Source organism: Erpetoichthys calabaricus, chromosome 13 (genome assembly GCF_900747795.2).
Source record: "Erpetoichthys calabaricus chromosome 13, fErpCal1.3, whole genome shotgun sequence".
Lineage (NCBI taxonomy): Eukaryota > Metazoa > Chordata > Cladistia > Polypteriformes > Polypteridae > Erpetoichthys > Erpetoichthys calabaricus.
The window spans coordinates 1,920,672-1,936,663 of NC_041406.2; the positions used below are offsets into that span (position 1 = coordinate 1,920,672).

At 47.4% G+C, this 15,992-nt stretch overlaps 1 protein-coding gene across 1 annotated transcript in view; it reads left to right on the forward strand.

The window, feature by feature from the left end:
• Positions 1-15,992, forward strand: part of nod1 (nucleotide-binding oligomerization domain containing 1) — a 68,281-nt gene extending 52,289 nt beyond the window's left edge. The window contains exons 10-12 of the mRNA XM_028817876.2: positions 2,324-2,407; positions 7,940-8,023; positions 12,843-15,992. Of these exons, the coding sequence (XP_028673709.1) occupies positions 2,324-2,407; positions 7,940-8,023; positions 12,843-12,915 (241 nt within the window). The 3' untranslated portion in view covers positions 12,916-15,992. The remainder of the gene's footprint in view (positions 1-2,323; positions 2,408-7,939; positions 8,024-12,842) is intronic.

A 15,992-nucleotide genomic window follows, 5' to 3' on the forward strand; every position in this document is an offset into this window, starting at 1 on the left:
GTTTCAGCATTTTATTACTAAGGAACTGAAGAGACACCACACGTCACGTCACGTCACATTATGAAGACTTCACCATAAACGTCAGCGCAGCGCTTCAGCTCCCTGTCTTCATTGTTCAAGGCTTAAACCTGCAGTCGTGGCATCAAGTAACGCCTCGTGGCTTCCCACTTCTTGTCTTAGCGGTTTGGTTCTCATAGTTTTAGTAATGACTTCCTGAAATTCTTGTTTTTGCTGCTTAAGGATTTTATTTTTTGACGACAAGAGTTTGGTATTTAAGTGTTGAAAACACACACAACTCCTGGTCCATTCACAACAACTTTGCAGTTGCTAACAATCCACTGTGCCAACCAAGGTCGGTGCCACCATTAAGGCAAATTGGGCATTCACCTAGGGCACAAATAATGAGAGGGGGCACCCAGCTGCACGGATTAGCTACCGGACAGTCGGTTGGCACACTAATAAGCTTGGCCTAGGGCGCAAAATAACCTAGCATGGCACTGGTGTCAGCAGACGATACAAAGGGGCTGCTGGAATTTAAAAAGCAGGTGGCCCAGCCGAGCTCTTTGAGTATTGGCGGCTGGTGTCAAATCTCAGTCCAGACTCTTCCAGTGTAGCTCCTAGCTGGTGGAACAAGCTGTGCCCCCCCGAGTCCAAACTGAAGACCCTCTTGTTTGGTGAATTTCTGTCTGACTGATATCACTAGTAATTAGGTTTTGTAACTTGCAGGCATTTTGTTCTGAGGACTTCATTTGTGTTGGCCGATTTCTGCCACCTTGTCCTGTCACACTTGTTCATAAGCAGGCACACTGACTGGCGTTTACTTGGTTGCGTGAACGCTTTTGTAAGTCACATTAGATGGAAGCGTCTGCTGAGTAAATAAATGTAAATGTAGTTAAGAGCGCGTCCGCGTCCGCACATTAGTTTTATCTTTGAACCACAGCCAGTTGAAGGGAGGAGAAGAAAACAAAAACTTGAATCAGCAGCATCAATGGAGGAGAAAAAACCTCTGGGGGTCCACAGTCGGTCAGACAGAGTCACAGTCCTGTGTGACATCACTGGCACAAGCATATAAAAGGTGGTGGCACCCACTCTGGTTATTGGCTGCATTTGCTCGAGTTTTCTTTGGTCAGTGAGGTGGCTCAGTGCTGCTCAGGATTTCTTGGCTAGGATTCTCTGTTTGCCCCACAACTGCTTGGCATGCTGACCTTCTTAGGCACACTGGTTTTGACCTCTGAGTGCCCACAACTCGGAGCTAATCTTCCTCTTTATAGCCCCCTTTACTGCCCTGCTTGCATAGCTCATGATAAGCCTGGCACAGGCTCAGCGTCTACTTAACAAAAGGGGAGCCGAACAACAAGAGCAGGAATATGTGAGGCAATCAGGAGGAATGGACGCAGATACACCTAAAGCACTAAATACCAATTAGTAGGAACACTACAAACAGTACGATATACACAAGTAGCAGGGGAGAAAGGACAAGACTCCTGAAAAATGGAGCACACTATGAAACAAAGAGACAACCCCAAAAATGCCAGGTGGCAGCACGCCCTCCTTATTCTAACGGTCTGCATGGGTTGTGAGGGGCAGGTCATGGACGACTGGCAGCATGCCGAGAGACAGAGATATGGGGCAGGGGAGTTATGGGTAAAGCTGGCAGCGCTGCTGGATTGAGTGTTTGGGTAGGTGACTTTTATCGACTCTTAGGAGTCGGGGAGGACCAGATGAGCCGTCTCTCTGTGCTAAACCTTCAGATGTTAGCTTCATCACACTCTGTCTGCTTCACTCTGTTAGTCTCCATTAACACAAAGAGGCTTTTGAACTGAATAGCACAGTCTGGTGCCAATTCTGCTGGGCCTTGGCTGCAGTCGGAGATGCCAGCTGTTATGCAACAGACATACACAGAAACTGTTTTATTCCTCTATGGCAGCATGTGCTCCGGGATGATGGAGAGTCCACAATGTGTTTAAAAAGCGGCTCCTTCTTCAGCTTCATTATCTGGCGCTGGCATCGCATCAACTGCTTCACTTGCTGACAGCCTGGGGCTTTCTAGAGACCCTCCGTACACGAGGGAGCAACTTTTCTGTGGTTGTTGTGTTGTAAGATTTCCTCTTCACGCTAAAGTTATTTCCACGTAGCTAAAAGCACAAGACGAGGGAAGATCAGGAGTGGGGAGGCCAGCAAGGTACCAAGACCAGGAATTAAAAAGCCAAAGGAGATGAAGAGGACAGCTGATTCAGTCCAGGACTACATGTTCTGATCCAACACTGTTGTCTTACGTTGCACATTTTCTGCCACCTCATTTGCTCTTTTATTCTCCCATCAGGCTTTTGCAGAATGAACTGAATGACGAAGCGGCTGAATATTTCGCTGAAGCAATTAAAGTGAACCGAGGATTAACTCACTTGTGGTAAGCTGAAACCTTCAACACACTGAGGCTCACTGCAGCATGGTGGGTCACGACCTGGGGTCATGTCTCCGCTGTTTGTAGGCATGACGGACTTGGGCTTGGTCATGATGTGTAAGCAAAGTAAGGAAAAGTATTAGCTAGAATCTGACGGGATATCTCTCCATACCACCTTACGAAAAAGCCTGGGGAACCCCAGTGGGCTCGGCGCACACCGTAGTCGCACAGTCGAGACAGGAGATTAAACAGCAGGGGGTGCTGGGGCTGGAAGACGAGACACAAGAGGCAACGAGCAGACATGAGAGGAGACTGGAAACTGAGGAAACCAGTAGCGTTGGGCCGACTTGGAATTTTAAAATTTTGGTACCAGGGCCGGTGCCAAGTTATTTTTTGCTCTAAGGCCAAGCTTATTAGTGCACCAACCGGCTATTTGGTAGGTAACCCGTGCCACTGGACCCCAAAACTCCCCTTATGATCTGTGCCCTAGCTGAATGCCTAATTCATCTTAACTCTTTCAGAGCTGATGTCGACTTTTGTCAAAATTCAGGGGTAGAAGACGGTGATCACTGGTAAACTGCAAAAAACTCACCCTTATGTTTTAGTTCGACTCTCGTTGCTAGAAGGAAAGTTACATAGCTTTGTTAATTTTACCTCGATTCCCTACACATGCACGAGTAGCGAAGAGCAAACAACTTCTAAAACGGCACCCACATCTGGCGAGAGAGACCAGATGCAAATTTCTGCAAAGCAAAATACTCCATGGACGTTTTACGTGATTTCGTTGAATAGAACTCTGACTTGTCGGACTCAGAGTTTGATGCAAGTGATCAGGAGATGGATATTGAAAACGAAAGTGAGGTACCAGCATCATCAGATGATCGTGGGGCTGAACGCTTTCATATAGCTGATGCACCTACAGCAGCGTTCGCCTGGGAGGGCCACCACATATTACGTTACACTGCAAACACCACCACAACCCACCCGCTGTGTGAAGACAGCCATGGAGCAGGCCCACTGTGCATTCCTGCTGTCCATTGAGGTGCCCTCTTGCAGCCACTGTCACCAGACATGTAACAGACTTTTTATGTTGATTTATGTGTGAAATTTGGAAAAAATATTCAGCCCTCAAAGAGCTAATGGTGGCACTGGCCATCGGAGTGGTGGCTCCGAGGCGAGGGATCTGCACTGGCAATCGGAAGGTTGCCGGTTCGAATCCCGTAAATGCCAATAGGGACTCTGCTCTGTTGGGCCCTTCAGCAAGGTCCTTAACCTGCAATTGCTGAGCGCTTTGAGTAGTGAGAAAAGCGCTATATAAATGCAAAGAATTATTATTATTATTATTAATAACATCGATAATAATGATTTACAAGGACCTGGGCACTGAGTATATACTGTATATCCTCCCTACTGTTTTAATTCCTATTAAAGAGCGAGATGACACATATGCACACACATGGGTCTCGTGCCGACCTCACAGTGCAGAAGAGGCAGTTCATCGAAATGAATTCAACAGAGTGGATCTGCCGTCCACAATGCCTACGACGCCATTCACCACGGCCATCTGGGGCCGGCGAGTCCATGAAACCGGAGGCACGACGCGATTCCCTCTTGTTACCTTGCCGACCATTTTCTTACCTGTCATTTGTAAAAGTTGATTTTCAGGGTCACCATGCAGTCCATTAATCCTGACCATCAGAGCATGTCATTAGAACATAAGAAAGACTTCGATGAGAACAAGTCACTAATCCCAACAAGCTCGCCAGTCCTTTCCACTGATTCCTCCAAAGTAATGTCAAGTTGAAGTCCCTCAAGTCCTGCTTGTCCAGCTTATTCCATGTGTCTGTGGTTCTCTTCCTCATGTTTGTGTGAAATTTCCCCTTCACAAGTTTCCAGCTGTGTCCTTGATGAACTCATTTTAACTCTTTGAGGGCTGAATATTTCTTCCAAAAAACAGTTTCTGAAAAGCAATGGTTTCACACAGAAATCAACATAAAACGTCTGTTGCTGCATGCTGAGGCTGCCAGTTTGACAAGAATGTGCGGCAGGTTTGCTGCCAAGCTGTCTTCACGTGGCTGAGGCATTGCTATCTAGTTTCTACCTCTTTAGATAGATAGATAGATAAATACTTTATTAATCCCAAGGGGAAATCCACATACTCCAGTAGCAGCATACTGATAATAACAATATTAAATTAAATAACAATGTAGGTATACAGACAGACAGTAACTTTGTATAATGTTAACGTTTACCCCCCCCACCCCCGGTGGAATTGAAGAGTCGCATAGTGTGGTGGAGGAACGATCTCCTCAGTCTGTCAGTGGAGCAGGACGGTGACAGCAGTCTGTCGCTGAAGCTGCTCCTCTGTCTGGACATGATCCTGTTCAGTGGATTCTCAATAATTGACAGGAGTCTGCTCAGCGCCCGTCTCTCTGCCACAGATGTCAGACTGTCCAGCTCTGTGCCTACAATAGAGCCTGCCTTCCTCACCAGTTTGTCCAGGCGTGAGGCGTCCTTCTTCTTTATGCTGCCTCCCCAGCACACCACCGTGTAGAAGAGGGCGCTCGCCACGACCATCTGATAGAACATCTGCAGCATCTTATTACAGATGTTGAAGGACGCCAGTCTTCTAAGGAAGTATAGTCTCTTATTAAACTAAACTTCATCTGAAAGTGAATATTTAATTTACTAGATTTTCTCAAACCCCGTCATAAGTTAAATGCTTCATATTATGTGTTCCCCGACCCAGTTGTTAATCGCTACTCGCTTCTTAACAACAACAACATTTTATTTCTATAGCACATTTTCATACAAATAATGGAGCTCAAAGTGCTTTAGATGACTAAGAATGAGAAAAAAAGACAAAATAAGAATTAAAATAAGAGAACACTAATTAACATATAATACAAGTAAGGTCTGATAGTCAGGGTGGACATTAAAAACAAAAACTCCAGACGGCTGGAGAGAAAATAAAATCTGCAGGGGGTCCGAGGCCACGAGGATTAAAATGACTTCCTCCGCACTAAGAGGAGCCGCAGGCAGCGCTCGCCGCACAGAACACATTCACTTCATGATACAGTAATCCCTCCTCCATCGCGGGGGTTGCATTCCAGAGCCACCCGCAAAATAAGAAAATCTGCGAAGTAGAAACCAGATGTTTATATGGTTATTTTTATATTGTCATGCTGGGGTCACAGATTTGCGCAGAAACACAGGAGGTTGTAGAGAGACAGGAACGTTATTCAAACACTGCAAACAAACATTTGTCTCTTTTTCAAAAGTTTAAACTGTGCTCCAAGACAAGACAGAGATGACAGTTCAGTCTCACATTTAAAAGAATGCAAACATATCTTCCTCTTCAAAGGAGTGCGTGTCAGGAGCAGATCATGTCACAGAGATAGAGAAAAGCAAACAAATCAATAGGGCTGTTTGCACCGCGGCACAAAGCTGTTGAAGGCGGCAGCTCACACCCCCTCCGTCAGGAGCAGAGAGAGAGAGAGAGAGAGAGAGACAAATCAATACGTGCCCTTCGAGCTTTTAAGTATGTGAAGCACCGTGCAGCATGTCTCTTCAGGAAGCAGCTGCACAGAAGGTAACCAACGTCAATTTAATCTTTCAGCATTTTTAGACGAGCGTCCGTATAGTCTAGGTGTGCGAACAGCCCCCCTGCTCAATCCCCCTACGTCAGGATCAGAAAAAGTCAGCGCAAGAGAGACAGAGAAAGAGAGAAAAGTAAGTTGGGTAGCTTCTCAGCCATCTGCCAATAGCGTCAATAGTGCCAATCAACTGGGCAACCCAACTGAGGAAGCATGCACCAGAAATTAAAAGACCCATTGTCCGCAGAAACCCGCGAACCAGCAAAAAATCCGCGATATATATTTAAATATGCTTACATATAAAATCCGCGATAGAGTGAAGCCGCGAAAGGTGAAGCGCGATATAGCAAGGGATCACTGTATTCCTGCTTTCTGAACATTTAGAATGCGAAGATAAATACTTTATCATTTTCAGGATGAAATGCATTAAAGCAGGTATTACACATGCACAGTAGTGCTGTTAATTGAATTTCCCCTTGGGATTAATAAAGTATCTCTATCTATCTATCTATCTATCTATCTCTCTGCTCCCTCGCAGTAAGCGGTCCCCAGGTGTATGTTCAGTGTAGAGAACTTTATGGCAGATGTGACGAGGCTTCAGAAGACAGGATGTATAAATGGGTATCGCACAGGTTTAACTGAAATATTGTGTAAATGTTGGTTTTGTGATCTGGTGGTCAGAGACACAAACACAGAATTCAATGGATATTCTTCTCAGTAGGCTTTCTTTATCTGACGTACCAAACCCCCAGTTCCTATCCTTCCTTTTTCTTTCTCCACATAACCAATCACCACACAATAAACGTCTTTGTGAAATTAAAACTAGTTATAAACTTAGACCACAGACTGTTCAGAACTTTAAAAAATCTTCGTTATACATGTTTAATTATGCCATCCATTCAGGATTGTATCCGTCCCAGCAAGCATTGTGTGCGAGGCAGGAGGAAATCCTGAACGCCAGCACTTCCCAGGTTTGACTTTGCATGTTTCTCTGGTGGGTTTACTCGGCGTGCTTCAGTTTCCTTTCTCAGTCACGTAGGATGTGGGGTTTTGTTCTGCTCTATTGACTCTACTAGTGTGTGTGTTGCTCGTATTCATCCTGCGATGCGCTGGCACCTCATTCAGGATTTGGTAGGTGGTACGTGTCACAGAAACATCCACACGAATGCCAGGGCCCAAGTCTTCCCAGCAGAACTTTGGCCGGAGCATCACACAGCCTCTTCCAGCTTGCCTTCTTCCCATAATGCATCCTGCTGCCATCACTCCCTCAGGTAAATGACACACATGCTTCTGGCCGTCCACCTTCTTCTTTAATTGCTCCATGTTCACATGCACCCTGTAGCTGGTGGTCAGTAGGGGGCTCCACGATAGCAGGCTGTGGTCCACTGCGTGTTTTGATGCCTTTCTCTCATCGCCATACTTCACCATTTTGTGGGATCAGACCAGATGGGCATCAATGAATCTTGGGCGCCCAAGACCCTGTCACCAGTCCACCAGTTGTTCTTCATTGGCCCACTGCACAAGACCTGCCATTTTGGAGATGCTCTGGCCCAGTCGTCCGGCCATCACAGTTTGGTGCTTGTCAAAGACGCTCCGATCCTTAGGCCTGGCCAGCACATCACCTTCAAGAACTGTCAGTCCACTTGCTGCCCAGTATATGCCACCCCATGACAGGCGCCACTGTCATGAGATGATTGGCGTTAGTCACGTCATCTGGAAGTGGTTTGAATGTTGGTGCATGAAAATACTGAATGAACAGCCGACCCGCCGCCACCGTAACACAGCGGTGCCACCGCAGTCCCCAACTCATCCAGGTCTTGTTTTTGGAGTCCTTCTCCTTCTCCTCCATTTTTTCTGTTTCTTTTCACTCTTTCTAATGTTGGCCCCCCGTCTCTGTGCTCTTAATCGGACCTCCCTGACTGAACTCTCTGATCTTTGGCAGGTTAATTGAGAATAAAATTACAGTGAAAGGCGCCAAGCTGCTTGCCGAAGCTCTGAATGAGAACAGCTGCCTCAAGGAGGTCTGGTAAGATGAATTCTTTTCTTTTAAAAATGCCGCAGAGCAGGGAGGTGTAAAGAGAATGAAAACGGACAATTAAACGACACTGAAGGGGGCTTTCAATCCTGCCGATTGCACTAAACTCACACTTAGTGAGATTTCGTTTCATGATGTTTTCTGTACGTTGTTTTTGAGGCAGATACAGTAAGAGCCATCTTAGACGATAAACGCAGTGGGGAGCGAAGGCGTCCTGTGAATGGTGCATCTTGGTGAATAACAGACCACCCAAAGGAGGACGCATCCTGAAGGGCCTCGTTATCCTCACCCGTCCTGCTGACCCATCGACACACTAAACGTCAAGCTTACTTTTCATGATTACACCCAAAAACGACAGATACGTCGTGGTCAGCGGACGGAGGAAGCCTGAGAATTGTTGTGAGGCGAATAAAATACAAACGACAAGACAAGCAAAGACTAAACCCGCACGGCAAATCTCAAAGGGTCGAGTGGGGTTGGATTTAGGGGCTTCAGCGGGACACGACGGTCTCCGAACAGCACGGAGGTCAAAACCGCAGCACAGACCTAATTCTGCTGAGATTCTGGACGCTGCCTGGCACTAAGCACACCTCTGACCCGATTGTGCCACGTGCTGCCACTTTATACCAGAAAGTCTGTGATGGACCCACGACAAGTGAGTGGTCACAGCAGTCGGAACATAAGAAATGTGACCAACTAGAGGAGACCCTTCAGTCCACTTGTCACTCGCCTGTCACATCTCTCATCCAGAGACTTCTTAGAGGGCATCAGGGTTTCTGCCTCAGCTCCAGGTCTCAACACGGTGACCTCCGGCACAAAACAAAATGGCAGCTAAACAAGACGATACATGATTACAAAATCAAAAAGAAGCCAAAATATCTTCTCGTTGGCAGTGAAATGACGATTGAAATCTTTTAAGCGAGGATTAGGAAACCATCAATGAAAAAAAACACATTCATTGTTAGGGCAGTTGACAGGATAGTCACTGATCTGACAATTCAAAGCGGGCAAGGGAAGTAACAAACACCACCCACAGTCGTCCATTCGTGCATCCCAGTCCACCCTGGTAACTCAAAAGCCACAGGGAAGGCCAATGCCAGCTTACAGTGTCATGGTGTGTGGCGTCGCACCTTCAACAGCAGCAGCGTGGCAGCATTGAGGAGTTTAACATCACCAACTCAAACATAAGCGAGAGGAGCCATGAAACCTCCGTCTGTCCCCCAGTAACCAGAACAGTGGTCTTCAATAGTTACAGTTTAGTAACCTCCTTGGCATCAAAACTGAGTGTCACCCGTACTTGTATAGAAGTCCAAGTCCGAGTCACACCCTGGGTGACGTGAAATGACCCGCTTTACAATACAATGCAATACAATTTATTTTTGTATAGTAGCCCAAAATCACATAAGAAGTGCCACAATGGGCTCTAACAGACCCTGCCTGCCTCTAGACAGCCCCCCAGCCTCGACTCTCTAAGAAGACGAAGAAAAACTCACAAATAAAACCTTGTAGGGAAAAAATGGAAGAAACCTCCGGAAAGGCAGTTCAGAGAGAGACCCCTTAACAGGTAGGGTGGGTGTCAAAAGAAGGGGGGCAACACAATACAATACAATACACAGAACAGAACAGAACACATCCTCAATACAGTATAAAGATAAAAATTTTAGATGTATGGAGCAGAATTTAACAGTAGATGATATCCCATAATAAGATTCAGATTTGTGTAGAGTCCTGGAGACCTCAGCCATCAAGCTGCCTCCCCCTATTGGCCATTCCACAGCTGAGACAGTGCTGGGCCAGCCAATCCGATGAAAGGACCCCTCTACCCCATGAGTCCTGCGATCCTCCATCAGAGATGACTTTTCCTTAGGCAGGCAGAACAACTTGGCAGGTGGGCCGTGGCACCAAGTGGGACATTTGAGTACCGAGAAGACAAACAGAATAGGTGAGGGTTAGTAACAAATTAGAACGATCATGTTACTTGTGTTTTAGTGCTAATGACTGACAACAGAGATATGCAGTCTGCTCAGTTAATCAGCAGCTCTAGTCAGGGTGTGCTAAACTGAAGTTGTGAGATTTAAAAGCTGAGACTGAAGGGGCATCTCTTATAGTAGCAGACAGACCACTCCACAGTTTAGGGGTCCTGTGACTATAAGCTCGACCTCCCATTGTTATTTTATTAATCCTTGGAATCATAAGCAGACCAGCATCTTGAGATCTTAATGTGCGCTCTGGTTTGTAAGTCATAAGTTCAGGCCAGTAAGCCGGACCTCGGCCATTTAATGCTTTATATGTTAAAAGAAGGATTTTGAAATCTGCCCTAAACTTAACCGGGAGCCAGTGTAAGGACTTGAGGACTGGGGTTATGTGTTCGTATTTTCTTGTTCTTGTAATAATTCTTGCAGCAGCATTTTGGATTAACTGGAGGCTGTATAAAGAACAGTTTGAACATCCAGTGAACACCGCATTGCAGTAGTCAATCCTACTAGAGATAAATGCAGGAATTCATTTCTCAGATTTGAAATTTCTCTTTATAGCATCAAACACGAATAACTCAGGACAGCCATCTGCTTGCAGTTAGTCAGGCTGGAGACGAAACAAAAAGAGGACAATAGAGTAGGGACTCATCAATATTCATGAGTGGGGCGGAGCTTCCAATCACAGGCGAACAAAAAGCCGTAAAGGGAGCTGAACTGGGACTCGGACAGAGTGACAGTGGTGACGATGTGAAAGTAAACCTGATGCCCGATACGGCGCCAAACTGCCGTGATATGCCCAGTGAAGTTTCAGTGGGGTGTGACGGTAACTGCGTGACAAAATCAGTGCGATGGAGGAGTACAATGACAAACGAGACATGGCAAGTGTCAGTCCTCATGTTGGGGGAAATGTGGAAGTCAGTAAGCCCACAATAACACAAGGGGTGGCACAGACAGAAGAAAAATATAAGAAAAGAAACACACATCTGCTGGCTCAGTTTTCACATCGGCCTAAACGTGCCTCAGTACAGCGGTGGGCACTCGACAGACCTTGTCTGCTTTGTTCATCCTGGTGTTTCTCTTCTGTGTAAGAACCTTTTCTTCTTCCTGGCGTAGCGCTGAGGAGTTTGGACACAGTGATTCACCCCCAGGAGTCGCAACATAAAAACATCCAATTAAAAAAGGCCCATAAACCAAAGAACAATCCCTTGAAACAAGAACGACGAGTCCATAAATCTGGAAGAAGAGCAGAAACCCAGGAGCTGAGCGATCCCAAAGCGACCCTCTGATGGACTCCGTAATAGCACTGGAGGCGCCACCCCCCTCGGCTCAACCTGCCATGTCATGCATTTAAAATCAAGTCCCCCTAATTCAGGGTGTTCACAATAAATGTAAGGATGTACTTCCTAAGGTAGAACAACACACTAAACAAGAGGAGTCGTGTCGAATGTCTCTCTGTTGTAATAAAAACATCTCGGGTCGAGACGCGATCTTCTCAGAAGACACTTTAACGTCCCGCGAGACAAAAGGACAGCGGCTGTGCAGGCTTTTAAATGACAAGCAGGACCCGCATCTCCTCAGCGTGCGTCCAGTTGTCCAGACCACCTTCACAATGCCAGCGGCCGAGACGTGAAGTGGGGGGGAGGGGGAGTTTGAAATTGCCAATTGAAACGTTTAATCAGTTCTCGATTATAATAGAAAGTTGTCATTTGTCACCCTAGAGGGTCGATCCAAAGTAACATCAGAATTGTTAGAAACCACGTTGGACCTTCTGAGAGGGGCTGGGACCACCAGTGAAGAATCAAATGTCACAAAGACCCTTCATGCCAACGCCGTTTCACCAAAAGGTGTGAGTTTGACCCCCTGGGCTCAGCTGATGTGATGATTTCTGCTGGAGACCCCCGCTGGTTTACTTTTCATCTTACGGGGGTTCATTTCCTGCACAAAATCAGGAGGAACCCCAAAAAGCTGGACATGAAGACGAGCCCAACGGCGGGGCCTTGAAAGCATCATAAGTAGCAGTAGGTGTTGTGCCGTGTCAGTCAGCCGTCCGCTAAAGGTGTCACATGACGTGACGTGACGTGACGTGTCCAAAGCTGGCGTAACAAATTCTTAAGAACACAATAAACAAAACACAAAGCCACACTTACAAAAGACAACACAAAACCAAAGTACAAGTGGAGACCAGCTGAGCCGAGGAGGAGCGGAGCGGCTGGCTGGCTGGCTCTTTTATTTAAATGCCATCAAACTCGTGGCCTTCACCGTTTGCCGTTTTTCTGCTTATCGCACTTCCGCTCCGTTTGGTTTCTGGACTTTTCGACAGGGTGGCCCTGGGCTGCTGACTTGGATGGAGAAAATGTCAAATACTGTCATGTGCTCCGTTTGGGACGGGCCATTATGGCCATACGTCTGTCACCAAGTGTCCAGGTCACTGCAGTCGAGGCGCTGCGGTTGTCACCGGTACGCGTACCTCAACTGCGTTTGACGCTCGGGGTCAGCACCTCCGTCTTTGCAGCAGTTGAAGGGCCACACAGGAGACCCGCTTGTCATCGAGGTGTCAGGGCGTCGCGGCCATTGACTGATGGGGACCCCCAGAGTCGTCGGTGCCTCGCTGTGACTGATTGATACTTGGCTCACGTAGTGTAGTGGGACTGAAGGAAAAGGTGAGCAGCAGCTCATCGACTGAAGACAAGTTAGAGGGAGCCACGACTGGCAGTGGCCTCAGCTCGGTGGGCAGTCGATGCGTTCAGATGTGAATTCCGCTTTTCATTCTCTTGAGCGGCAGGTGAAGCCGCGCAGACCCCTTAACTTCAGTGGTGTCTTCTGTTCTCTTTCAGTTTGAAAGGAAATCTTCTGTCCAGTGAAGACGAGAAGGCGTTTGAAACCCAGAAAAGACTGCTCTTCAACTGATGTCACCAGCAGGTTTAGTGACCAGCAGACGCTGCTGGCACAGCTCGGGTACACAGCCCACCACAAACTCGCCAAGAGCGTCAGGGCTGTGCAAGGAGACAAAATGAGACGACAGCAACGGCCGGCTGGGCCAAGAAGCGAATCTTGTGGTGCGAGTGACGGACCTACAGGCTCGCAGGACGCTTTCTGTGTTTGTCGACGAGTGAACTTCAACGTGTGAGACCACCAAAGGAGGTCCGGCAGGCGGGCACGGCAGAGCCTCTGAACGTGGAGGGCTGGGAAAAGCAACTTTCATTTTGCGTGGCGCAAATCCAATCAGAGGGCACAGAAGGGAATATTGGTGGCACTTGACGCTGAGGGCCAGTCGTGCTGATCGACTCTTGTCATCGTCGTCATTCGTGAGTGTTGGTATTCACCGTTTACGTGTCACAGAGCGGGTCGTTACTTCATCTTGGGGCACTGCGCCTTGGTTCAGACACTTTGATTACCACGACAAAGCTGCTGTCTGCACTGGCCTGCCACACTTGTGCTGTGCCACTCTACTGGGTGACAAGAGGGGGGGACAGCGGCCCTCACTCGATGGCGCCATTCTCGACATTTCCGTACTAACAAACAGCATGTGTCGTTCCCACGGTGACACGACAAGAGGGGCAGACAGAGGAAGGACCCCCATCTTTATAGCTCTTAGTGGCACTGATTACTTGTTCCTGTTCTCATTAATCAGAGCAGATCAGCAGGATCTTCAAAGAGTTCACGAGTCGCTTTGTCCTCCGTTTGTGTTCCCCAGTTTAAATTCTTTATTACATTGAAGTGTCCATTGGTCTGTTGTCTCAGTTATGTGGCATTTGCTAAACGATTTTCAACAGCACTGCTAGTCCTTGGGATGCACCGTCTGTTGGAATGAAAAGTGTAACTTGTTTAATTACAGCATGTTACAAAATACATTCCAACAGATGGCGCACCGCAAGTGTTAACGCTGGACAGACGTCACCTAGAGGGTCTCGGACCTCCTATCAGCGTATTGCTTATTTATTTCTGATAAGTCGGAGGGATGACGACGCTTCGGTTTCCATGTAAAAATGGCCACTCTGCACTATTCAATGATGGGTGACACTTCTGTGTCTGTCATGTCACAGGTGAAAGGGGGCGCTCGATTAATGTCACGGTCCCTTTTTGCCTGGCGCCGATTGCAGGATGCTGATTTATCAGAGATTGGCTTGAACTATAAAATCAGAGCTTTTAGTGACACGTGCGTTCATCAGGCCCGTGTGAGGGCGGCCTTCACGGGTTGATTGACGTCGTTATCGGCCATTCGAAAGGCTGCTTTTATCTTGTGGACTTTTCTGTTGTGTCAATCAAAGACATTTGAAAGGGAGTCTGAGGCAGTGCCAGCCAGTGTGCCCGTGTCAGTGCCATCTTTGAGTTTGTTCAGGGTGATTTATTGGTCACGATTTCTGTTTGTTGTGCTACAAAGCGTCACAAGGTGACTTTCACAACAGCAGCTGATCGAGATGCGCCCTTGTCAGGCAATGAAGGGCAGAAAGAGTTGTCTATGCCAACGTCGCTTCCTTGGCACCGACTGCACATGATACGTGGGTTATTTGTATGTTCGCTCTTTACTGATTTACTTGCACTTTGCATTTGATTTCTGTACATGAAGAATTTCTAGGGCCGGTCCTGTGTGGTGAGATGGCAGTGCCAGAGCCGGGGCTGGCGCAGTTTTCTGCCTGCTGCTGAGTTGTGCCCTTTGGCAAATGGAATGAGCGCCTGCTGTGATGGAGAAAGACGGCAGACGTGCGTACGCCGCGTCACGGGAGGCGCTTTACGTGTTCTCGTCTGCGTGTTTGTTTTATGCTGAAGCCTTCATTTCGGGTTTTCTGATGTGCAGAATTGAAACCTGCGCCCGTTTGCTGCTTTGAGGGTTTTGTTTTAATGGTCTTCTCTGTTGCTGAATGTCATTTTGGATGTTTGTTGTAGCAGCAATTGCTGGATAGACGGGAAATGCGCTATAAAACAGGCTTTTATTGTGCCACCTCTCTGCGGTGCCAGATAAGACAGATGGCCAGAGGTTCAAGTGGCCTTATTGTCACCTGCACGGAGGACACGCCGCCACTCCTCGGCCACATCATTTAGGAGTAGAGCTGCTTTACCGTGAAATGCCCGTCTTCCTTACCCCCGTTTAGAAACCCAGGGGCAGCACTCATACTGGAAAACGGGCGCCACGGACCTGCTGAGACTTTTATTGCTTTCTTGTTGTGTTTTTTTTTTTGTGATAAGGTCCCGTCATTTTGTGTTTTTGGTCTTTGCTGTCCCTTAGCTTTGTGACGTCTCTCTGTAATGGCAGCCCAGGCTGATGTCGTACTGCAGAGCACCTGACGTGAACAGAAAGCTCAACTTGTGTCGAGTCAGAGGACGGTAAAGCACAAGGATAGGGGGCTACAAGGAGCGGGCACACGTCAGACTTCACAAGACGTCTGGCCTCCAGCTCCTGATTTAACGTCACCATAAATATCTTACAAATGCGTTTGCTTGGCTGTGGTTTTTTTGTTCTCCACTTTATTTATCTTACACAGCGCCCTTCATAACTGGCACACAACGGAAAGCCCAAACAGAAGAGCACAGGACAACCAAATGGAGTGATGCCCGTCGCTCAGACTTGGAGTGACGGTGACCCATCAGGAGGAGCAGAGCTGGGGGTCTCCCACATGGCACACAAGGAGCAGCAATGACTGACGGTCCTGGTGTGGATCAGCCATCATGGCACCTTGGCAGCGCACCTCAAGAGTGACACCACAAGGATGATGAACTGAAAGGGTAGGGGACACGAGCAAATCGGCTCACAGACTCGCAAGACCCCCAGCTAAGACCCCTCTAACTTTATTTTTTGGTGTAAGTTGACATTCTGGGGTCAAACTGACAAGGCCTAGAAAAGTATAAAAAAAAAATATATATATATTTCAATTGAGAAAAAAAAATAAAATGGTGTTTTTGTTCAGAGACGCACTTTGTACCAATTTGTGGATATAAAATTAACAAAAAGTGACAAACGTATAATGAGGTGGGGGGGGGGGGGGGGG